Genomic DNA, 24,069 nt, shown 5'->3' with positions numbered 1-24,069 from the left:
GCAAACAAAAAACTATAGTGGTGTTAAGTAGTCTGGACATTCTAATTAGATCTTTCTCTTTAAGTTTTGGACTATCCTTAGATTAGATACACATGGAAAACTCATAAAATAGATAATCACCTTTATTTTTTTAAATTTTTATTTATTGAATTTTAGAGAGAGACAGAGGAGGAAGAGGAGGAGGGAGAAAGAGAGAGAAAGAGAGAGAGGGAAAGAGAGAGAGAGATGGATTTGTTGTTCTACTTATTCATGTGTTGATTTTTGTATGTGCCCTGATGGGTATCAAACCCACAACATGGGCATATATTAGGATGACACTATAACCAACTGAGCTATCCGGCCAGGGCTGATAATCACCTTTCTTCAATGATACTGTCTTCAAGAAGCAATTCCTATCCATACACTGCACTTAAAATATCCTATATAATAAAGAGCTAATTGTCCCCTTGACCAGGAGTTCAACCAGGGGACAGGGCCGGCCTGCCAACTGCCCATGGCCCCTCCCGCTGGCTATCCCCGCCCCTGATTGGTCCCCCCACCCTGATCGGGGGTGGGGCTGGCCGGCCAACCACCTGTGTCCCCTCCCCACCACCAGCCGGACCCCACCCCCACCCCATCCCACCCGTGCACAAATTCATGCACCAGGCCTCTAGTATATAATAATAAACACATTATTTAAATTATAGACCAGGTACTTATAATGCAAAATGTTCGATTTCCTCTGGAATACAGTTTGCTGGCTGATTTTAACTGACAAGACCCATGTCATATATAAAAAAAATTGAGACCAACCAGTGTGGCTTAGTGGTTGAGTGTTGACCTATGAACCAGGAGATCACAGTTCCATTCTTGGTCAGGGCACATGCCAGGGTTCAGTCCACAGTAGGGGGCATGTACGAGGCAACCGATCAATAATTCTCTCTTATCGTTAATGTTTATATCTCTCTCCCTCTTCCTTCCTCTTTAAAATCAATAAAAATATATTTTAAAAAATTTTGCTTGAAAAAAAAATGTAAGACACTCCACATTTGTGAGGCTGAAAAGCTTGGCAAGTGAAGATGGTGCACTCTTACCGGGACAGGATTCCCACAAAGCTTCGCACAGGAGAGCCATGCAACAAGGGCTTCACGTTGCCAAGCTGGCTCAAAAACTCTGTGGTTTCATTCACTCTGCCAACTCTAAATACCTGCAGGATGTTCACTGGACTTTTACTATAAGAATTAGAAGAAAAACAAAGTGAAAAATCATTATCAGCAGAAACCACAAAACAGCCCAAATGTCTGATGCAATGAATTATAACACATTTTATCTGCAAAATATTATGCAGCCATTCCAACTATTAAAAAAAAAAATCACACTGAAAAAATAAATAAAGCTATGAAGTAAAACTTATAATAAAATATAAACTTTAATAGTAGGTTACAAAACTATATGCATAGTATGATCCAAAATTTTATCATATATATGCTATAGAGAATACACAGTTTGAATGAGCTCATTCATTCACTCATGCATTCAATGATTAGACTCTGTGCCAAGTATTCTGCCAGGCACTGGAAATAAGATAACATGGTCTCTGGGGCTTCATGGAGATTACATTCTAATTAAAGATAAAAATCAACAAGTTAACAAATGCCTGATTTTAAGTGCTGCTAAAGAAACAACCAGGCCCTGGCCGGTTGTTCAGTGGTTAGAGCGTCAGTTTGAGGACTGAAGGGTTGAGGGTTTTATTCTCGGTCAAGAGCACAAACTTTGGTTGCATGTTCATCTCTGCCCCAGTTGGGGCAAGTGTGGGAGGCAATCAGTTGATGTGTCTCTCTCACATTGTTTTTCTCTCTCCCCCTCCTACTCTCTCTAAAAAAATATCAATGGAATAAATATCTCCAGATGAGGATTAAAAAACAACAAACCAACCAGGTTCAGAGAGGTGGTCAAGAAAGGCCTCTCTTTGGAGGTGACATGTATTGGAAGATGGTGTAGTACATATTTTAAAGATCTAACTGCTCATTATGGGAAAACACTGGATAGGGCAGGAGTTGCAAGAACATCAGGAAGGGTGGTTGGTATAAAGGAGATAACAGTGTTCTGCACTAAAGATGGCAACATTGTAAAAGAAAACCAGTGAATTAAAGATATTTGGAGGCAGAACAGACAGAACATGTGGTGAGGTGGGGATGAGAGAGAGAGAGAATCATCAGTGGCTCAGGGTGGGTGGCTAAAATGGGGAAACAGCGGAAAGACTGGGGTACTACTGAGGGAAAGAGTTGTAAGTACCAAGGGGTTATGAAAGCTTATTGAGCACGTCTTCCCAGCTCCACACTCAGTGGTATCAGGTCAGTAGCTTGATATGCGCTATGGTAGGAGTATTTACACCACAGAAATCAGCAAATATTATAAATCAGGACTTTTATTCAGAGAGCTGGCCTACTAGGACATCACTGGGTGAAGAGGAGAATCAATAATTCAATTTGGAATATGTTCTACACCAAAGTATTTACAGTGGTTATATAATCTCTGGGTGGGAAGATTTGGAGTGATCTTTGATTCCCTTCATGTTTTTTAATGTTAATCTTCATCCGATGACATTTTTTCATTGGTTTTTAGAGAGTGAAAGGGAGGGAAGGGGAGAGAGAGAGAGAGAAACATCAGTGTGAGAGAGACACAGCAATTGGTTATCTCCAGCTCATGCCCCGACTGGGGTGGGGATAACCTGCAACCCAGGTAGGTGCCCTTGACTGGGAATGGAACCCACGACCCTTTGGTATGCAGGCAACACTCTATCACTGAGCCACACCAGCCAGGGCTCTTCATATTTTTATATAGTTTCTAAATTTTCAACAAGGAATATAAATTTTAGAACAAAAAATATATTTAAAAAATCATTATTAGTGAAATGAAATGGAGAAAATAAAATTTTTCCCAGCAGCAGAATCTCTCCCTAGAAAGAGGCCCACCTTTGTTGTATAAATACTTGGGGGCAGGAGGTGAGATCTCTAAGGGCTTGCTTGACTCACATTAGATGGTTGAACTGCACTCCCCTCCTCAGCTCATCCTTCCCTTTGACTCCATGTTTGGCTTCTTTCACTCAGCATAATGTTTTCAAGGTGCATCTGTGTTGCAGCATGTGCAAGTGCTTCGTTCCTTTTCATGGCTGAATAATATTCCATTATATGTATATAACATAATTTTGGAATTTCAGTTGTTTCAACCTTTGGGCTTTTGAATAGTGCTGCTATGAACATTCATGTACAAGTATCTGTTTTAGTACTTGTTTTCAGTTATTTTGGGTCTATAAGGAGGAGTGAACTTACTGAGGCAAACAATCATTCTGTGTTTAATTTTTTTAAAAAATATATTTTATTGATTTTTTACAGAGAGGAAGGGAGAGAGATAGAGAGTTAGAAACATCGATGAGAGAGAAACATTGATCAGCTGCCTCCCGCAAACCCCCCCGCTGGGGACGTGCCCGCAACGAAGGTACATGCCCTTGACCGGAATCGAACTGGGGACCCTTTAGTCCGCAGGCCGACGCTCTATCCACTGAGCCAAACCAGTTAGGGCTCTGTGTTTAATTTTTGAGGAATCACCAAATTGCAGCTGCACCAACTTTACATTCCACAAGCAATGTGTGAGGGTTCCTATTTCTCCACATCTTTACCAACATGTATAATTATCCACTTTTAAAAATATAACCATCTTAGTGGGTGGGAAGTGGTATTGGGAATGGAATTTGAGGATGATCACCCAAGGGAGACAGAACATATTTTGAGATAGGTCTGAATCCATCCAATGGGGAGGCATGGCTGGGTCTGGTTCTAGTGGAGTGCTGGAAAACCAACTCCTAACAACAGCAAAACCTACACAAGATCTGATTTGTAGCATTTGCTGACTTCCATGGTGTAAATTATCCTACCAGAGCTGATTTCAAGTTACTAATGGTTTAACAATCAGTTAACAAAATTTCTAAAAATTTACCCACTGGCCTCTGCAAGTATGAGCAGCTGTCATGCACCACCTTTGGCTCTAAGGCGTGTGTGAGGCTGATGCAGGTTTGCCTGGATGATATCTGAGATCCAAGATGCCAGCAATACCCAAAAGAGAGACAGCAGGCAGAGGAGTGCTGCCATAGGTTGAACAACCAAGCCAATGAAAGTTGTTCCCACCCTTGAGAATAGTCAATAAAAGTTGTTTCTGAACCTTTGAAGCCTTTAGCCGAGGTGATTCCACAGAGGTACTAACACACCACTGAGGGCTTGTCTGAGCAGCTGATTATCTGTGTTTGTTGTTACTCTTGCTGCCCCAGGTTGCAGAATGCACACCAGCACAAGAAATAGGAACGTGCACAGTCAATGAGGCAGCAGATGTGACTGACATTGAGGGGAGCCATAGCTTTTGACAAGTTTTCCAGGTGTTTATGCCAGAGTGGTTATTTTACAAACTGCCATACACATATTTTTTTTTTTGTAATTTAAAATCTTATTTAGGTGCATTTTCTTATATAACACCCTTCAAACACAAACTTAAATACCCTTTGATTTAAATTTTTAAAATGTAATTCTCATCAAGATTGGGTAACCTTGAAATCAGAGCAGAATAGTAGGGAGTGTTTTCAAGCATAGCATACTGCCTACTATTATAAACACAGACAAAAGTAATTGGTCATCACAACACAGTTATCTTGTTACTGAGAATTAATGTATCTAAGTAATTGTGGCAATCGGCTCTGTATCCATATCTGAAAAAGCATTACAGAAGAACAGATCCAAACCCATTTCCTTATGCTTACCTGCAATTATTTTGCAATACCTCTTCTCTAAGTCTTAAAAATTCCTCTGAGTTCTGTTCCACATGCTCAATCTTGCATCTCAAAGCTCGGTATTTGGCAAGAAATGGCGGGTTGGGTTTGGACAGATTAGTTTCACAGACATTAACCATGTCTCTTATTAGCTGTGGATAAAAATGATACACAGATGTTAGAATTATCACGTATGCAAATATTTATATCACGTTACACTTTCTCAAAAAGATTGAAAAATAACCTTTATTCTCCAAAGCTATTTGTTTGGTTGTTAATCGTCACCTGAGGATATTTTTCCCACTGATTTTTTAAAAATTTTTTTAGAGAGAGTAGGAGGGAAGGAGGGAAGGGGAGAGAGAATGAGGGAGAGAGAGAGAGAGAGAAACATCGATGTGAGGGACACATCAATTGGTTGCCGCCCACACGTGCCCTGACTGGGGCAGAGATGAACATGCAACCAAGGTATGTGCCCTTGATTGGGAATTGAACCTGAGACCCTTTAGTGTGGGGGCCAATGCTCTTACCACTGAGCCACAGCAGCCAGGATTATTAGCCAAAGCTCTTTTTTTGTTGTTGTTAATCCTCACCTGAACATATTTTTCCATTGATTTTTCAGAGAGTGGAAGGGAGGGGGAGAGATGGAGAGAAACATCTATGTGAGAGAGATACATTGATCGGTTGCCTCCTACACATGCCCCAACCAGGGCCGGGATCAAGCTTGCAGCAGAGGTATGTGCTGTTAAGCAGAATCAAACCCAGGACCCATTAGTTCATGGGCCAATGCTCTATCTACTGAGCCAAACTGGCTAGGGGCCAAAGCTCTTGACTAATATCTCCTGTACTGTAAGTGGCATTTTTTTAGGTTTTTTTTTTTCTTTATTGATTAAGGTATTACATATGTGTCCTTATCCCCCCATTCCCCCCACCCCATTCCCATTCATGCCCTTACCCCCATGGTGTCTCTGTCCATTGGTTATGCTTATATGTATGCATACAAGTCCTTTGGTTATCTTTCCCCCTTACCCCTCCCCTCCCCTACCTTCCCTCTGAGGTTTGAGCATCTGATTGATGCTTCTGTCTCTGGATCTGTTTTTGTTCATTAGTTTATGTTGTTCATTATAATTCACAAATGAGTGAGATCATGTGGTATTTATCTTTCTCTGACTGACTTATTTTGCTTAGCATAATTATCTCCAGTTCGATCCATGTTGTTGCAAATGGTAGGAGTTCCTTCCTTTTTACAGCAGCATAGTATTCCATTGTGTAGAGGTACCACAGTTTTCTAATCCACTCATCTGCTGATGGGCACTTAGGCTGATTCCAAATCTTAGACATTATAAGTTGTGCTGCTATGAACATAGGGGTCCATATATCTTTTCTGATTAGTGTTTCTAGTTTCTTGGGATATATTTCTAGAAGTGGGATCACTGAGTCAAATGGGAGTTCCATTTTTAGTTTTTTGAGGAAACTCCATACTGTTCTCCACAGTGGCTGCCCCAGTCTGCATTCCCAGCAGCAGTGCAAAAGGGTTCCTTTTTCTCTGCATCCTACCCAGCACTTGTCCTTTATTGATTTGTTGATGATAGTCATTCATCAGTTATGAGATAGTACCTCATTGTAGTTTTGATTTGCATCTCTCGGATGATTAGTGACTTTGAGCAGGTTTTCATATATCTCTTGGCCTTCCTTATGTCCTCTTTCAAAAAGTATCTATTTAGGTCCATTGCCCATTTTTTGATTGGGTTGTTTATCTTCCTTTTGTTAAGTTGTATGATTTCCCTGTGAATGTTGGAGATTAAACCCTTATTGGAGATAACATTGGCAAATATGTTCTCCCATGCAGTGGGCTTTCATGTTGTTTTTTGATGGTTTCTTTTGCTGTGCAGAAGGTTTTTATTTTGATGTAGTTCCATTTGTTTATTTTCTCTTTAGTTTCCATTGTCTTAGGAGCTGTATCGGTGAAGATATTGCTTCAGCATATGTCTGAGATTTTGCAGCCTGTGGATTCCTCTAATCTGTATATATAAAAAGCTAATATGCAAAGTGTTCCCTCAAGAGTTCCACCGGGAGTTCCATCGATTGCTATGATGTGCGCTGACCACCAGGGGGCAGTACGGAATGAAGGAAGGCCCCGGTCGGCAGCCAGAAGGAAGGCCCCGGGCTGGCAGCCAGAAGGCCCCGATAGGCCCTGATTGCTGGCCAGGCCTAGGGACCCTACCCATGCATGAATTTCGTGCACCAGGCCTCTAATATTTTTATGGTTTCCCATCTTACATTTAAGTTCTTTATCTATTTTGAGTTTATTTTTGTGTATGGTGTAAGTTGGTGGTCTAGTTTCTTTTTTTTTTTTTTGCATGTATCTGTCCAATTTGTAAGTAGCATATTAAAGGTAATACACTTACCTCAGTGATAGCAAAATACTTGATGATAATATGATAATAATAATAGTGTACATTATAATAACACTTCATTGTTCATAAAATATTTTTGGGTACATTATTCCTTTAACCTACACTATAACACTGGACTTATTACTATTATATCTTATTGCCTTCATGTATAGCTGAAGAAAGTGAGACTCTGAATAAAATAATTGCTCAAGATCCCACAGTAAGGAAGGGACAGTGACAACACAGGAACTTAGATAGATCCACAGACAGCAGGTCAACTCTGCTTAACAAAAATTCATTAAGCATGTTTTATATGCCAGTCATCTATTAGATTTGAAAGATTAAAAAATGCATAAGAGTCTGGCCGTTGTGGCTCAGTGGTTGAGCATTGGCCTATGAACCAGGATGTCATAGTTTGATTCTCAATCAGGGCATATGTCTGGGTTGTGGGCTCAATACTCAGTAGGGAGCATGCAGGAGACAGCTGATCAATGATTCTCTCTCATCACTGATGTTTCTATCTCTCTCCCTCTCCCTCTCTGAAATCAATAAAAATATATATTTGGAAAAAAAATGCATAAGATATGGGGTTCTTCCCTAAGCAGGAACCTACGAAGATTAATATACTCTTAGGTCATTGAGCTTGGAGGAGGGAACACAGCTCCTGGATAATCTGAATTAGATTTAATAGGTGAGTGTGTTGCTTTTAGCATCTTTGAGACTAAAGGGCTATTGAAGGAGAGCACTAGGCATTATGCTGCCACTCATCTTTATGATGCATGGGGAGGGCTTTCTAACTATAATTCAAATCCACCAGCCATAAAGTAAGGGATTAGGAAGTACAAATTGCTAGTTACAAAAATGGTCACAGGGATGTAAAATATAGCACAGGGAATATAGTCAATATATCTATAAGATATGTAAAAGCCTAAGTGACCATTACGACTGGTTAATCGAATGACCGGTCACTATGATGTGCACTGACCACCAGGGGGCAGATGCTCAGCGCAGGAGCTGCCCCATGGTGGTCAGTGTACTCCCACAGCCAGCCAACCTCCCGCAGTCCCTCCCCCAAGGCCAGCCAGATGGTCAGTGTGCTCCCTCAACCAACCTCCCGTAACCAGCCAACCTCCCATAGCTGGCCGGCCCTGATCAGCCCCAATCTCCCACGGTCTCTCCCCATGGCTGGCCAACCTCCTGCAGTCCCTCCCCCCGGCTGGCCGGCCCCAATCAGCCCCAATTGGAACTGGGCGAGATGGCCCTGATTGCCGGCCAGGCCAAGGGACCCCACCCATGCACGAATTCATGCACTGGGCCTCTAGTAGTAGTATAATAACTATGTATGATGCCAGGTGGATACTAGATTTACCAGAGTGATCACTTAGTAAGTTATGTAAGTCTAATCACTATGTTGTAGACCTGAAATTAATATAATATTATTAGAGCCTCGGTGCACGAATTTGTGCATGGGTGGGGTCTGGCCGGCCCGCCCCAATGGGAGCCCACTGGGGTATGTCGGCAGAGGGGGAGGGGCTGTGAGTGGTTGGCCTGCTGGCCCTGCCCCTGATTGGGGTGTTGGGGGCCGATCGGGGGCCAGGCTGGCCTGGGGGGGGGGGTGCGGGGGCGATCAGGGTCCGGATCAGGCTGGTTGGCTGCTGCAGTGCACATCATAACCACCAGTCATTCTGGTTGTTCTGCCATTCCAGTCACTGGGCTTTTATAAATATAGATATGGCAACGGTAATTGAAAAATACATTTTTAAAAATTGATGCATTTTTCTAAAGAAAAGTAAAAAATTTCTGTATGATGAAAGAGAACAAGTTTAACCACCACCACCAAGTTCACTATAACTAAAGTAAAATAACCAAATAACTGCAGAAAACATTTGCAACTCACATCACAGACAAAGCTCCTCAACTGATAAAGATCATAAAGAAAATGGACCTAAAAATCATGAAGAAAATTACCAAGACCCCAAAGAAAAAGAAGCAAAGACCATGAGTAGACAGTTCACAGAAAAAGAAACACAACCGTCCCTTAACCGTTTAAAAATATACTCTGGCTTGCCACACAGAGGGTCCACATCTTACCCATAGATTGATAAAGTCTAAAATTGACAAATACACTGTTGGTAGGAATATAGGCAATAGAAACTTATGCTTTGGTGGTGGGAGGATAGAACATTATCACCCCTGGGAGTGAATCATCGAAGTGTATCACAGTTACATCCTTTAAGCCATCACTTTGATTGCTTAGGCCACATCCCAGAGATACCCCTGTACAAGTAGGCGATGACAAACATGCAAGGTTATTCACTGTGGCACAGTTTGTGATAGGGAAACAATCAAAATGTATGGAGATAGGGGATACCCACCAATCTGGCACATCCCACAGTGGAATACTACAAGGATAATCTCCATGTGTAAGGTATATTAAATGAGGGAAGTAGGTACAGAACAGTAAAGTAGTACACTACTTTTTATATAAAAATAGAGGAGGGGGAGTAATTATCATTTTTATTCATTGTTATTAAATACTAGAGGCCCAGTGCACGGATTTGTGCACCAACGGGGTCCCTCAGCCTGGCCTGTGCCCTCTCACAATCCGGGACCCCTTGAGCGATGTCAGATAGCCGGTTTCGGCCCAATCCCTGCAGGCCCAATCCAGACAGGAGGGAGCCTGATCCTGTGTGTTGAGTATCTGTCCCCTGGTGGTCAGTGTGCATCATAGCTACTGGCCAGTGGTCCAGTCATTGGATCGTCCGGTGGTAACAGTCACTTATGCTTTTATATATATAGATTATTCCACCTTCTATTTTTATATAAAATAATATGCTATGTTTTCATTCATATTGATTTTCATAAAGAAGCTATGCAAAGACAAACAAGAAACTAGTAAAAATGGTTATCTATTAGGGTGGGGAATAGGAATGGGTCAGAATGGAAAGTGTAGAATAGAAATTTTCTGAGTGTACTTTTTTAGTATAATTTTGACTTTTAAATTATGGAGATATATGATCTATTGAATATATAGAATTTAAATTAAAAAGTATCTGGATGGGCAGCATACATACCCTCTCAGTAGCAAAACCAAAGACTAAGGTTCTTCATGCTGGATGTGAGACAAATTGTGGTATTTACATTTGGAAGGGTCCTATATTATCTCATTTACTGGTTCATCTCATTTGTTGATTCTTCACTTATTTTGCTTTACAGACTCCTCTGAGAATCCATTCAAAGTTAGACTTTGCCCCAAACATGCAAAATTTCAGATCTACAAACTCCTCTGAAATCTAGGTCACTCATCTCTGACCTTATCCCACAGTTTGAGGGGGACTAACCATTTCCAAGCAGTCACTAACTCCAATCTCCTGGCCAGGGATTCCCTTAGAAATGTACATAACTCAATTCTGACCAAAGAAATAAAAGTCTGCCATGGGCTTCTTCTAAAAGACATCAAAAAATATATTCCCGGTGGGATGCTACAAAATATATTGTACCTGTAAGCTGATGGCAAGGGGAGCCAGGCAAAGGGAAGCTGCCACTTCACCGGTAGGTCAGAGGTGTAACCGTGAAGTGAACTGGACCAGCAGCCTCCCTACATCTGGACTCCTTGTTATACGGGGTGATAAATGTCCTCATTGTTCAAGTCAGTTGCAACTTTTGGTTTCTTTGCAGAAAGAATCCTAACTCATCTTCTTATGTGAAAAATTATTTTACAGGGTAGCAATTCTAAACATATTTACTGTACTACTATTCCAACACATTCCAGTTTGGAAATATAGTTCAGAAAAAACTCCATTAAGGACTCAAAGCATTCTAAAATGGCTCACAATTTATTTTTGAGTAAACTCTATAGATAACTTCTATGATTCAGTGTTATCTTATTCATCAGATTTGAAAACATCTCTCCCAACGTATTTTATTTTTATTTATTGTTTTTTCAATCTTTATTGTTCAGATTAATACAGATGTTCCTCTTTTTCCCCCCATAGCTCCCCTCCACCTGCTTCCCCACCCCACCCCAGGCCCCCGCCCCCCACTGTCCTCGTCCATAGGTGTAAGATCTTTGTCCAATCTCTTCCCGCACCCCCCCCACTCAGTTCCCCCCAAGAATTGTCAGTCTACTCCCTTTCTATGCCCCTGATTCTATTATATTCACCAGTTTATTCTGTTCATCAGATTTTTTATTCATTTGATTTTTAGATTCACTTGTTGATAGATATGTATTTGTTGTCACTTTGTTGTTCATAATTTTTTATCTTTACCTTTTTCTTCTTCTTCCTCTTCTTAAAGAATACCTTTCAGCATTTCATATAATACTGGTTTGGTGGTGATGAACTCCTTTAGCTTTTTCTTGTCTCTGAAGCTCTTTATCTGCCCTTCAATTCTGAATGATAGCTTTGCTGGGTAGAGTAATCTTGGTTGTAGGCTCTTGCTATTCATCACTTTGAATATTTCTTGCCACTCCCGTCTGGCCTGCATAGTTTCTGTTGAGAAACCAGCTGACAGTTGTATGGGTGCTCCCTTGAAGGTAACTAACTGTTTTTCTCTTGCTGCTTTTAATATTCTCTCTTTGTCTTTTGCCCTTGGCATTTTAATTATGATGTGTCTTGGTGTGGTCCTCTTTGGATTCCTTTTGTTTGCGGTTCTGTGTGCTTCCTGGACTTGTAAGTCTATTTCTTTCACCAGTTAGGGGAAGTTTTCTGTCATTATTTCTTCAAATACGTTTTCAATATCTTGCTCTCTCTCTTCTTCTGGCACCCCCATAATTCTGATATTGGTACGCTTGAAGTTGTCCCAGAGGCTCCTTACACTATCTTCATATTTTTGGATTCTTTTTTCTTTTTGCTCTTCCAGTTGGGTGTTTTTTGCTTCCTCGTATTTCAAATCTTTGACTTAATTCTTGGGGTCCTCTAGTCTACTGTTGAATCTCTGTACATTATTCTTTTTTTTTTTTTTAATATATTTTATTGATTTTTTTTACAGAGAGGAAAGGAGAGGGATAGATAGTTAGAAACATCGATGAGAGAGAAACATCGATCAGCTGCCTCCCTCACACTTCCCACTGGGTATGTGCCCGCAACCATGGTACACGCCCTTGACCGGAATCGAACCGGGGACCATTGAGTCCACAGGCCGACGCTCTATCCACTGAGCCAAACCAGTTAGGGCTCTGTACATTATTCTTTATTTCACTCAGTGTATGCTTAATTTCTGACTGGTCCTTTTCCTTTTTTTTTTTTGGTATTCTCACTAAGATCTTTGAAGGTCTCATTAAGTTCCTTGGAGGTTTCTAGAAGATTCTTGAGTAACCTTATAACTGTGGTTTTGAACTCTATATCCAGTATTTTGCTTTCTTCCATTTCTTTCATTTGTAACATGTTTGTTTGTCTCCATATTTTGGCTGCTTCCCTGTGTTTGTTTCTATGTATTGGGTAGCTGCTAAGTCTCCTTGAGTTGATAGAGTGGTCTTGGGTGGTAGGTATCCTATAGGGCCCAGTGGCTCAGCCTCCCCAATCACCTGAGGTGGACACTCTTGGTTCACCCCTTTGTGGGCTGTGTGCACAGTCTTGTGGTAGTTAACCCTTGATTGCTGTTGGTGTCACTGGGAGGAATTGACCTCCAGGCCAATTGGCTGTGAGGACCAGCTGTGTCTACAGTGGAAGAGCTGCTGTGCAGGAGACACCCTTATGGGGCAGGACTTGCTTCAATGGGGCTTTGGTTGTCACTGAGTCTGCCCCTTGAGTGTATTGCTTATGGATGTGAAGAGTTGTAATCTGGTATGGTCTAACACTGACCACTGGGTACACTGGCTCTTGGATCTCCAAGGAGGTGCAAAGTCAGCCATTGCCTGGGGCCACCCAGCAGGAGCTACAGATAGATATGCAGATTCCTCCTCTTTGTATCTGGTTTGGAAGTGCCCAGAGGAGGCCCAGCTGTGAAGTAAGGCAAGCTGTTGCCGTTTGACAGGTTTTAGGCTGAGAAAGGACAGGCCATTCATATGCAAAAGCCACTGCACACAGCTTGGGTGGGGTTGTAAATTGGGTGGGGCGGGGTCTCTGGGAATCATCAGGATGAAGCAACCAGCCCTGCATCAGAGAGGTCCCAACACAGGAACAATGATCGCTACGAGTACCTCCATCTGAAAGAAAGCTGCCCTCGTCTTCCTGCCCTGATGCCAGGCAGTCCAGTTTCTCCCTGTATGTGTCTGGGTCCCACAGAGTCTCGCCCAGAACTGGAGTTCAGAGCAAGCGGGAGCTTGTACCACCCTCCTGATTAAAAAAGCATCACACTCGGGTGCCAGCCAGTTCCGTGCCTCCGCACCTCCTACCAGTCTCAATGTGCTTTCTTCCTTACTTCTCTAGTTGTAGTACTTCCACTCAGCCAGCTTTCCCGCGGTTCTGAATGATAGTTGTTCTGTCTTTTAGTTGTAATTTTTTAAAAATATATTTTATTGATTTTTTATAGAGAGGAAAGGAGAGGGCTAGAGAGCTAGAAACATCGATGAGAGAGAAACATCAACCAGCTGCCTCCTGCACACCCCCTACTGGGGATGTGCCTGCAACCAAGGTACATGCCCTTGACCGGAATTGAACCCTGGACCCTTCAGTCTGCAGGCCGATGCTCTGTCCACTGAGCCAAACCAGTTAGGGCTAATTGTAATTTTGATGTCGTTGTGGGAGGCAGCAAGTACAGGTGTTTACCTATGTTGCCATCTTAGTTCTCTCTCTTTATTATTTTTTTAATCCTCACCCGAAGACATGTTCAGAGACATTAAGAGAGAGAGAGAAAGAGAGAGAGAGAGAGAGAGAATATTGACGTGAGAGAGAAACATTGATCAGTTGCCTTCTCTATGTGCCCCAACCAGGTATTGATCTTGAAACCCAGGTGTGTGTCCTGACCTGGAATTGAACCGGAAACCCTTCAGTGTGCTCCAAGCAACTGAGCCACTCCAGCTGGGCTCCCCCAACATATTTTAAATGGAATTCTATATTCCAGAGATTTACCTGGCAGAGGTCCTCTTTCTTGGCTAATAGTCTCAGGCTAACTTTTTCAGTAGCTGTACCTCGATGAGGTATTAATCTGTAGAAGTCACTCATCATCTTTTGCAATTGTTCTTCAGTCTCTCCACTTTTCAGTCCTGCCTTTACTAGGAGGAGAATTCCCTCTGCCTTGCTCACCTTTAAACAGAAGATGATATATGCTTATTAAAGTTAGATCTTGATAATCACAAAGAAAGTGAAGCAATGTATAAAAATACCTAAAACAGTTGTTGGATATGTTGCAATGGTTAGTTTTCTGGACATGGGTCATAAAACAAATGCATAGTTTACTGGAGATGTATCTTGGTTACAATGATAATGCCATGAGGAGTTTTCCCAAACTGGGCTCGGCTTAACTAAAGGAAAGAGCCAGAGTCTTCAATATCTAATATATATATATATATGGCCACAGAGAGAGGAATACTCATGCAATAGTAGGAAACTTGCTTTTCACATAAGACATTTAGAAAGATGTCAGGATCAAACCGGGAGCAAAACCCACCAAAACATGTTTTGAATTACACAACTAATTTTGGAATACACCCCAAGAGACCTTTTTACTGTTTTTTTGCCCTGAAATAAATTCATTTAATTCCACAGAGGAATTGTCTGTATTATTTTAATATGACCATGTAGTTGCACAAGTTGGACCACTGGGAACACTTTCTTTCATTTGCTCTTTCAATAGCACATAATTAAGATGAGCAAGTTCTGAAGGGCTGGGAACCTGCCTGCCTTTCCCTCGGATGGTCAGAAGGCACAAGGTTCTGAAGCAGGCACTACAGAGGATATTAGGGTCTAAGTATCTAATGAAGGACCAAGAGCATCCACATCTCTCAGGCCTGCTACAAGTCAGAGGAACAGGCCTCCTGATGAGCCAAGCTTTGGTCGGTTCTCATGACTGACATTTTACATGTGGAAATGTCTGGTTTTCCTTTATTTTTTAAATATTTTTTATTGATTTCGGAGATGAAAGGAGAGGGAAAAATAGAAACATTAATGGTGAGAGAGAATCATTGATTGGCTGCTTCCTGCACACCCCCACTGGGGATCGAGCCTGCAACCTGGGCATGTGCCCTGACTGGGAATCGAACCATGGCCTCTTGGTTCACAGGTTGACACTCAACCACTAAGCCACACCAATGGGGCTGTCTGGTTTTCTTGAAAGCTCATCTCCCCTCAGTGTTCTCGGTGTCCCCTACTCCAGCATAAGAAAAAAAGAACAGGAGTGCATCCCAAAACAACTGAACTGGTGCTCAAACAGAAGTGGTACCATTAAAGCAAAGAAACTAGGAAAGCAGGTTTGTCAGGTGCAGGGGTGGGCAAACTTTTTGACTCGAGGGCCACAATGGGTTCTTAAACTGGACCGGAGGGCCGGAACAAAAGCATGGATGGAGTGTTTGTGTGAACTAATATAAATTCAAAGTAAAGGAGCAGAGGGGAGAGCAAGAGAACCGGATAGAACAGCCGGATCCGGCCCGCGGGCCGTAGTTTGCCCAAGGCTGGGTTAGAGGCTCTGTTTCAAGGATACGCATGACTTACATCGTTAAGACTGATCCTGCTCATGGACTCCAGGAGCGTATGTTCCAGGTGGCCGAGAGCCTCTGCCCAAATCATCTCCACTAAATCGCTCACCTCTTGGCTCAGAGTGCTTGAATGTATTACCTCCTCCAAAAGCAACTGCAACAAACAGCAAAACAATACCAACAGAAAGTTTTCGTGGGTAGGTTTATTTTTAATGGAGATGATTAGAGTCATAAGAAGAAACAATTATAGCCAAGGAGAGCCACCCACACTCAAACAACTGTTAATACTCAGGCCTCATTTTTCTGCTCAGCTCTCCTTCCACCTCCTCCCTATACCCTTTCTCTGCCCCCTTCTCTCTTTCAATCCTATATTATGTTTCCTTTTGCCTTTTTCTTCACCCTATCAACTATAGGCCTGCCAGTGGAATTAGAAGTTAAGTGGTATTAAGGGTTAAGGGGCCCTGACTCTTGGCCTAGATTATAATAAAATCTGTGATGGTTTATTGCTGAAATAATCCTTAAGTTTTGGGGTTTATCCTGGAACTCACTCCTGTCTCAGCTTCCATGCCTTTCTGTGGGTTCACTGTTCCTTTTCCTAACTCCCACTCTTCTCTCCTGCCAGTTTTTTACTTGCCATAAAGAAACATTTTTCTTAAAAATATTTAATCAATAACACAAAATAACATGGATAAACCAATCTTACTGCTTGCAATTTTTCAGATGCTAATTGGGTGGCTTTGGGGGTAAACAATTCCCTTAGTAGAAATCCTTGTTTCTTCAGTTCTTCAAGGTAATTTTTATAGTACTCACTTGCATCTTCAGAGGTTTGCTTTACAGAGAACTGCTTTCTAGGCTGTGAATATAGTATGTGGCAAAGTGTTAGGATATGAGGATACAGTAACTTAGTATCAATCTTTATTGGACACGAACTATGTCCAGGAACATAAACAAAGCACTAGACCCCTGCCACTGTCAAGGGAGTCATGACACATAAACCTCCTCCTGGAGTGGTGGCTATAGGACACCTCTCAAACATGGCAAAAAGAAGCATGTCATGTTCAAGCTACTTCATTTAAGAAGGTAGAGGTTAACTTATTTTCCATCAAAAGGGTTTAATAAAGGGAAACAGTGAGCTACAAGAGTCTCTTCTGAAACAGCTCCTTCTCTGCTGCTTAAGTGAGGATCATTTCTATCACGGTGATCAGACTTGCCAAGTAGACTCAGGCTTTGAAGAGAGGAAGGCACCCAGCAACAGCTCTCCACACAGAGAGCAGGAAGGGGCAGCTGGCCTAGGCAGCAGCCTCATTCTCTTTCTCAGTGAAAGTAACATATCTATCATGGTTTGCAAACTTGATTTTTACTTAGTTTTTACCCACATAACTAAATCCTGCACCAAATATAGTCCACATTTTGGGGTAAAAGGTTAACGAAAACTTTTCCTCTTCTTGAACACATCTGACCTTGGATTAAAGTTTATAGCTGTTCCCATGGAAACCTGAAAAGGGTGGTGTGTAATATTAGGCAAAATTGCTTGGGTAATAGTAACCTGTCATTAATCAATTGCATTGGAACTGGGAGTTCAATGAATGAACCATAAATAGAAGATAGGAAACCTGCACCTTGGGCTTCCCTGAGAGCAGGGACTCTGACAACGGGCACTTCACTTAAGGGCATCTTGACCCCAGGCCCTGTTATAAGAGGTCTGGACTCCTGTGGGTGGGCTTCTAAGTCAGGTGGACCTGCACCCACCTGATGTGAGCCTCCTTCCTTGCCTAGAACTGACCCTGGCCTGGGAACAAAGTGAATGTGTCCACAGCCTGAGTGAACTGCTCCTGGGACCACTCCCCTACTGAGCAGCATCTGTGCACCCTGCTGTTTCTTGTCGATAAGCAGAATGTCTAGATAGAAGATGGCCTGATGGTTTTGTAGCACTTTCTTTGAACTTTAGGTATTAGTTCTGAATTTATTTTTGTTTCATACTGTTTTGGGTTGGTCTCTGCAAAGCCTTCCTTGCCACTCAGAGCCCACAACCATTCATAGACATTTCACCGTCACAGTGGATTAAAGTCATGAATGTGTTGTTTCCTCCCAGGTGGTGATTTCTGAGGGCAGGTATGAGTATTTTTTTATCTTTGGGTTCCAGCCTCTAGCAGACTGCTTGGTACAAAGTAGGTGCATAATGAGGTATGTGAATGGGTTGCTTTGAGAGGTATATACATTAGCAAAGTTTCTGTAAGTGACTCAGAAGAGGAGCAAGAATCCTACACAGGGTCTTCCTCTGATGAGCCCCCTGTGCTGCTCTGGTCAAGGGGCACTGGGTTCACCTTGCTCTCCTCTCCTGACACTTTCCAAAAGGAAACACGTTCCCACTTTTCAAACCTATTTATAGGCAAAATGAAAAAATATGAACAGGTTGGCTGGCTCACTGGCCAATGTTAAGGGAACTAGTTATGAACAAGGGTGGATAAACACATGGGAATCGATATAAAGATCATTACCTCAGTGCCACCATCTGGGAGGAAGGATGCGACTATGAGGAAGGCTGGGTACCCGGGGTCCTGGGAGCACTGCAATTCCACCACTGCAGTTTCTTGACCTCCCTCCGTCCCCATCTGGAAAAAGAGCTTGGTCTTTCATAAATTGCATTCATTAAACAATAAACTGCATACGCCATTTTAAAAGGTTGATTAGCCCTGGCTGGCTGGTTCAGTTGGTTGGAGCGTCCCTCCCCACCCCCCTATCCCCGCCCCCTTGTGCACCAAAAGATTACAGGTTTGATTACTGGTCAGGGCACATGCCTGAGTTACAGGCTAGATACCCGGTTGGGGTATGTATGGGAGACAATCCATAGATGTTTTTTTTCTCTCTCTCTTTCTCTCATTTCCTTCCTCTCTCTAAAATCAATAAAACGTATCCTCAGATGAGGATTTTTTTTAAAAAGGTTGATATAAAACTAATATATGCTCATTTGGAAATGTAATGTAGAAAATATAGAAAGTACTAAGTAAAAATAAAAATCACCTGAAATCATACTGCAGATATATAATCACTATTAATATTTCAGTATTTTTCCTTCCCAAATTTTTACTATAAATATATCTGTATATGTTTAAATTATACCACTTTTCAGATCTTCTTTATTACAGAGGGAATGTTATTTTCAAGTTACGTTTTATTATAATATCTAAAAATACAAATGTAGCATCATTTTGAATGCTAAAATTAATTTGCCTTTGTGTGATGTTGGAAAAAAGTTTTTTGTTTTTCTTTTATTTATTTATATTTTTTAATCCTCATCCAAGGATATTTTTCCATTGATTTTTAGAGACACTGGAAGGGAGGGGGAGAAAGAGAGAAACATCGATGTGAGAGAGACATATCAGTTGCTTGCCTCCTGCATGAGCCTGAACCGGGCCGGGGTTTGAGCCTTCAACCGAGGTATGTGACCTTGACCAGAATCAAACCCAGGACCCTTCAGTTCAAGGGCCGACCCTGTAGTCTATCCACTGAGCCAAACTGGCCAGGGTATGTTTTTCTTTTAAATGAAAAGTAATGGAAATTCAAGATGGTGTAAATACTGTATCAAATCTACTCTTAAAATATAAGAAACTATTAAAAACAGTGATGACTTTTATTTAATTTATCTTTTAATTGATCTTAAAAAGAAGAAGGGAGGGAGAGAGAGAGAGAAAAACATTGATGTAAGAGAGAAACATGATTGGTTGCCTCCTATACACACCCTGAGTATGTGCCCTGACCAGGAATTGAACCTACCACCAGTTGGGTGTACAGGACAACACTCCAACTGAGCTACATCAGCCTGGGCAGGACCTTTATTTTTAATATCATTAATATTTTGTACTGTTTACACTTTTATTATGAGCATGAATTACTTAATCAGTAATTATGAGCAATTACTCTTACACTAAAAAATTAAACATTAAAATTTTTAAATTAACTAGAGAGAGTGGAAGGGAATGTGAGAGCAAGTGTGAAACATCGATTTATTGTTCCACCCGTTTATGCATTCACTGGTTGTTTCTTGCATGACCAGGAGGGATCAAACTCCCAACCTTGGCATACAGAGATGGCATTCTAACCCACTGAAATACCCAGCCAGGGCCATTACATTTTAAATGTAACAATTTTCTTGATTATTAAAAAGCAACTCAGATATTAAGAAATATTATTCAGGATATGCACAATTTTTCAAAACAACAAGAAAATTATTGAACAGAAAGAATAATCACATGACATTCAGCTTTTTTTCCAAATAGGAATCAAACTCTTACTTTTTCCAAGATATTATATTTTGCAACTTCAAAATCTTGAGGAAAATGAGGAATTTCAACATTCTCTGTATAAAACCTGAAATTTGTATAAGTAAAATTTTAATATTAAAATCTACTTTTAGACTACATAGGATTTTCCTAGAATTTTTCTTGTACCTCCCCTAACTACATTCAAACTGCATTATAAGTCCCTAATGCCTCCTTACAAATTCGAAAAATGGTCAAAAGGTCTTGTGGAATCAAAAGGTCCTTTACGTAATTCTAGAGCTCTGATGCCAAATATTGTGTGTCTACATTGGACAGCGGGGAGTGGTATAAAGCACAGGTATAAAAGAAACAGGCCAAAGTATTGCAGAAAGCACATCCCCTCATAGACAGGCAGCCTGCATTCACTCTGTGATGTACCCTGAGACACCATATCAACCCAGATAGGCACTTACCTCTCTGAACTACAGTCAAGCCCCCTTTATTTTATTAATCTGTACTTTTAATTTTGATACTTGTTCTCTCTTTTAGCACTACTATTAACAAGTAAAATAAGGCAAAATGTGATGCCTAATTGATACTGTAGTCTTGGGTATGCTTTAAGAAGCCATGTAGAGCCCTAGCCGGCTTGGCTCAGTGGATAGAGCATCGGTCTGCGGACCGAAGCGTCCCAGGTTCGATTCCGGCCAAGGGCACATGCCCATGCCTGGGTTGCGGGCTCGATCCCCAGTGGGGGGCGTGCAGGAGGCAGCCAATCAATGATTCTCTCTCATCACTGATGTTTCTATCTCTCTCTCCTTCTCCCTTCCTCTCTGAAATCAATAAAGAAATATTAAAAAAAAAAAAAAAAAAAAAAAGAAGAAGCCATGTAGAGCTTCAGACTCGAATACTCCATTTGGAAGTTGTTGTTATATTTTTAAAATATCAGGTAGAGATTAACAAAGTGTTTCTAAAGGCTATTCAGTAAGGTAACAGAGTGAGCAGACTGCCCAAATCTTATCTCCAGTGATTTTTCTTTTTACAAATCAATGTCACAATTACATCCAATCTCATATAATACTGAGAAGATAAAATAATTATCACTATACTAACTGAAGTAAAAATATTAAATAAAAACTTAATAAAGAGTTAAATAAGCAACATAAATTAAAATACTACCAAAAATACTGATATACTAGTAGCATTTTAATACCATACTTGAGGTTTATAAAAACTCTGTCTAGTGTTAATGATAAAAAATAAATTACTTAGTAAGTGTCACGATGTTTTCTGTCTCTGTGACATTGTCCAGGCTTAGCTTGTCTGTTTTCACTTCTAGAATTAAAACAAAAAAAACACTTGTTAACTACTCAAAGATTTATTAAAATGAGCTAACAAGGCATGACTCAGTGGTTGAGTGTCGACCTGTGAACCTGAAGGTCATAGTTCGATTCTTGGTCAAGGCACATGCCCAAGTTGTGGGCTTGATCCCCAGTGTGGGGTGTACAGGAGGCAGCTGATCAATGATTCTCTCTCATTATTGATGTATCTCTCTCTCTCAGAAATCAATAAAAATATTTTTAAAACAATAAAGGAGATATGCTACTTTTGGAGGAATTATCTTTTGAAAAAATTTTCTTTAGCCAACGCTGGTCATAAAATGTCCAGTCGTTAAGTTGTGATGAGAACTTTTTAACATAAAGATTCCTCCTCCTCCCAGTTAAAATTACACATCAAGTTTTCTTAGACTATCTGTGTGTTTTTTAAATTTTTTATTTTATCAATTTCTAGAGAAAGACAGGAGGGGAGATGGTGGGAGAGAGGGAGGGTGAGAGAGAGAGATGTTGCTCCACTTAGTCATGCAGTCATTAGTTGATTCTTATATGTGTTCTGATTGGAATCGAACCCACACCCTTGGCATATCGGGATGACACTTTAACCAACTGAGCTACCTAGCCAGGGTGAGACTACCAGTGTTTTCTGTAGTCATTCTGATTCTGAAAAATCTACTTTGCTAAAGTAATCTTTGTCCTTTGCTATTTTGCTGCCCATTTTTTGAGATAACAACAAGCCTAATTTTTAGGTAGTATTTCTGGACCATACTTTGTCTGTAATATCTTTGACAAACTAAAATGATTGATATGAAATACTTACCAGAACTGCTTGTCTCTTGATAAGGAGGTAGTGTGCTGTCCAGTGACTTGTTAGGATTGTAATTCTTTACATCCAAGAGTCTCCCTTCTTTGATAGAGTCCCATATAAAATCCAGGTTTGCAATATGGATATGGTTCTTTTGGATAGACTTTAATTGGTACTGATTGAGAACATCAGCATTGTCTAAGATTATATGTGTACACTAAGAAAAAATAATCAATTCATTATGCATTAGTAGAAACAAAATTTAAATTATTTTGTATCTGTAATTTTCACCCTTGAAAAGTCATGTTTAAAGGTAATTTGTAACAATTTTCCTCAGATTTCTAAAACTCCTATAAGTAATACAATTTCTTGCTACATTAAAAATTTTTTTACATCAACAATTTTTAAATATTATGGATATGGATGTACCATAATTGATTAACCAATCCTAGAGTTTTTTCCAAATTTTCACTCCTCTAAAAAATGCTGTGCTGGGAGAAACCAAGATGGCGGCATAGGTAAACACCTAAATTGCTGCCTCGCACAACAATTTCAAAACTACAACTAAAAGACAAAACGTCTATCACCCAGAACCACGGGAAAACTGGCTGAGTGGAAGTTCTACAACTAGAAGGAAAGAGAAAAGAGCATTGAGACGTGCACAAGCGCTGAAAAGCTGAGGTACGAAGGCACACGAATCGGGCTGGTGGCGGGCGACTGGGTGTGCTGCTTTTTTCAACCCGGAGGGAGACAAGCTCCCGATTACCCCAAACTCCAGTTTCTGGGGAGACGCTGGGGATCCAAACTCCTACGGGGAGAAGCTGGATTGTCTGCCATTGGGTCGGAAAGTGAGGGTGACTTTCTTGCAGAGGTGCGCCCAGCAATCATTGTTTACTGCGCTGGGGCACGGGAAGCGGGGTCTTGGAAAAGCGGAAACGCAGAGATGGCTGACTGGCAGCTATCACTGTTTGCCACGCCCTAGCCTAGTGACTCCCTGAGACCCTGCCCCGCACAACCTACAAACCCACCCAAGCTCCACATAGCGGCTTTTGCATATAAATGGCCTGCCCTATCGCAGCTTAACCTAACAAACTGCAGCTCTGGTCAGACAGCTCCAAAACCTCCAAACCCCAAGCAAAGAGGAGAAAACTATAGTTCTCACTGTAGCTCCTGCTGGGTGGCCTCAGACAGTAGCTGACCTGCACCCCATTGGAGATCCAGAAGCTAGTGTATCTAGTGGTCAGTGTGAGATGACACCAGATTTCAACTACTCACATCCATAAGTGACACATTCAAGAGGCAGACTCAGTGAGCACCAAAGCCCCACTGAAACAAATCCTGCCCCATAAGCGTGTCTCTAGCACAGCAGTTCTTCCATTATAGACACAGCGGGTCCTCACAGCCAATTGGCCTGGAGGTCAATTCCTCCCAGTGACACCAACAACAATCAAGACTTAACTACAACAAGGCTGTACACACAGTCCACAAAGGGGTGCACCAATAGTGTCCACCTCAGGTAACTGGGAGGCCGACCCACTGGCCCATATAGGAAACCTAGCACACAAAGCCACCCTACCAACTCAGGAAAGCAGCGAAAATGCGGAGACAAAGAAACAGAACACAAACGAAAGAAATGGAGGAAAACAAATGACTGGATATAGAGTTAAAAACCACAGTTATAAGGTTTTTCAAGAATTTTCTAGAAAAGGTCGATAAATTTAGTGAGACCCTCGAGGATATGAAAAAGGACCAACTAGAAATTAAACATACACTGACTGAAATAAAAAATATTATACAGAGACCCAACAGCAGACTAGAGGAATGCAAGAATCAAGTCAAAGATTTGAAATACAAAGAAGCAAAAAACACTCAGCCAGGAAAGCAAAAAGAAAAAAGAATCCAAAAATTTGAAGA

At 41.2% G+C, this 24,069-nt stretch overlaps 1 protein-coding gene across 7 annotated transcripts in view; it reads right to left on the bottom strand.

Annotated features, from left to right (window-relative positions):
* PARP4 (poly(ADP-ribose) polymerase family member 4) overlaps window positions 1-24,069 on the bottom strand; it is a 165,351-nt gene that overhangs the window by 122,552 nt on the left and 18,730 nt on the right. For 4 of the 7 annotated variants that reach the window (XM_080662135.1, XM_080662138.1, XM_080662139.1 and 1 more), the window contains exons 3-11: window positions 22,171-22,372; window positions 21,285-21,351; window positions 20,053-20,128; window positions 18,259-18,372; window positions 16,464-16,613; window positions 15,777-15,914; window positions 14,199-14,372; window positions 4,787-4,947; window positions 1,074-1,211 (exon numbers count right to left, since the gene is read on the bottom strand). In XM_080662135.1, coding sequence (XP_080518261.1) covers window positions 1,074-1,211; window positions 4,787-4,947; window positions 14,199-14,372; window positions 15,777-15,914; window positions 16,464-16,613; window positions 18,259-18,372; window positions 20,053-20,128; window positions 21,285-21,351; window positions 22,171-22,372 — 1,220 coding nt within the window. The remainder of the gene's footprint in view (window positions 1-1,073; window positions 1,212-4,786; window positions 4,948-14,198; window positions 14,373-15,776; window positions 15,915-16,463; window positions 16,614-18,258; window positions 18,373-20,052; window positions 20,129-21,284; window positions 21,352-22,170; window positions 22,373-24,069) is intronic. The other 3 variants (XM_080662141.1, XM_080662140.1, XM_080662137.1) reach the window with 2 other exon arrangements.

The sequence above is a fragment of the Plecotus auritus genome (assembly GCF_963455305.1).
Source record: "Plecotus auritus genome assembly, chromosome: 3".
NCBI classification, from domain to species: Eukaryota; Metazoa; Chordata; class Mammalia; order Chiroptera; family Vespertilionidae; genus Plecotus; species Plecotus auritus.
The sequence above is the reverse complement of the archived record's forward strand: the minus strand, read 5'-3'. Positions and strand labels throughout refer to the sequence as shown.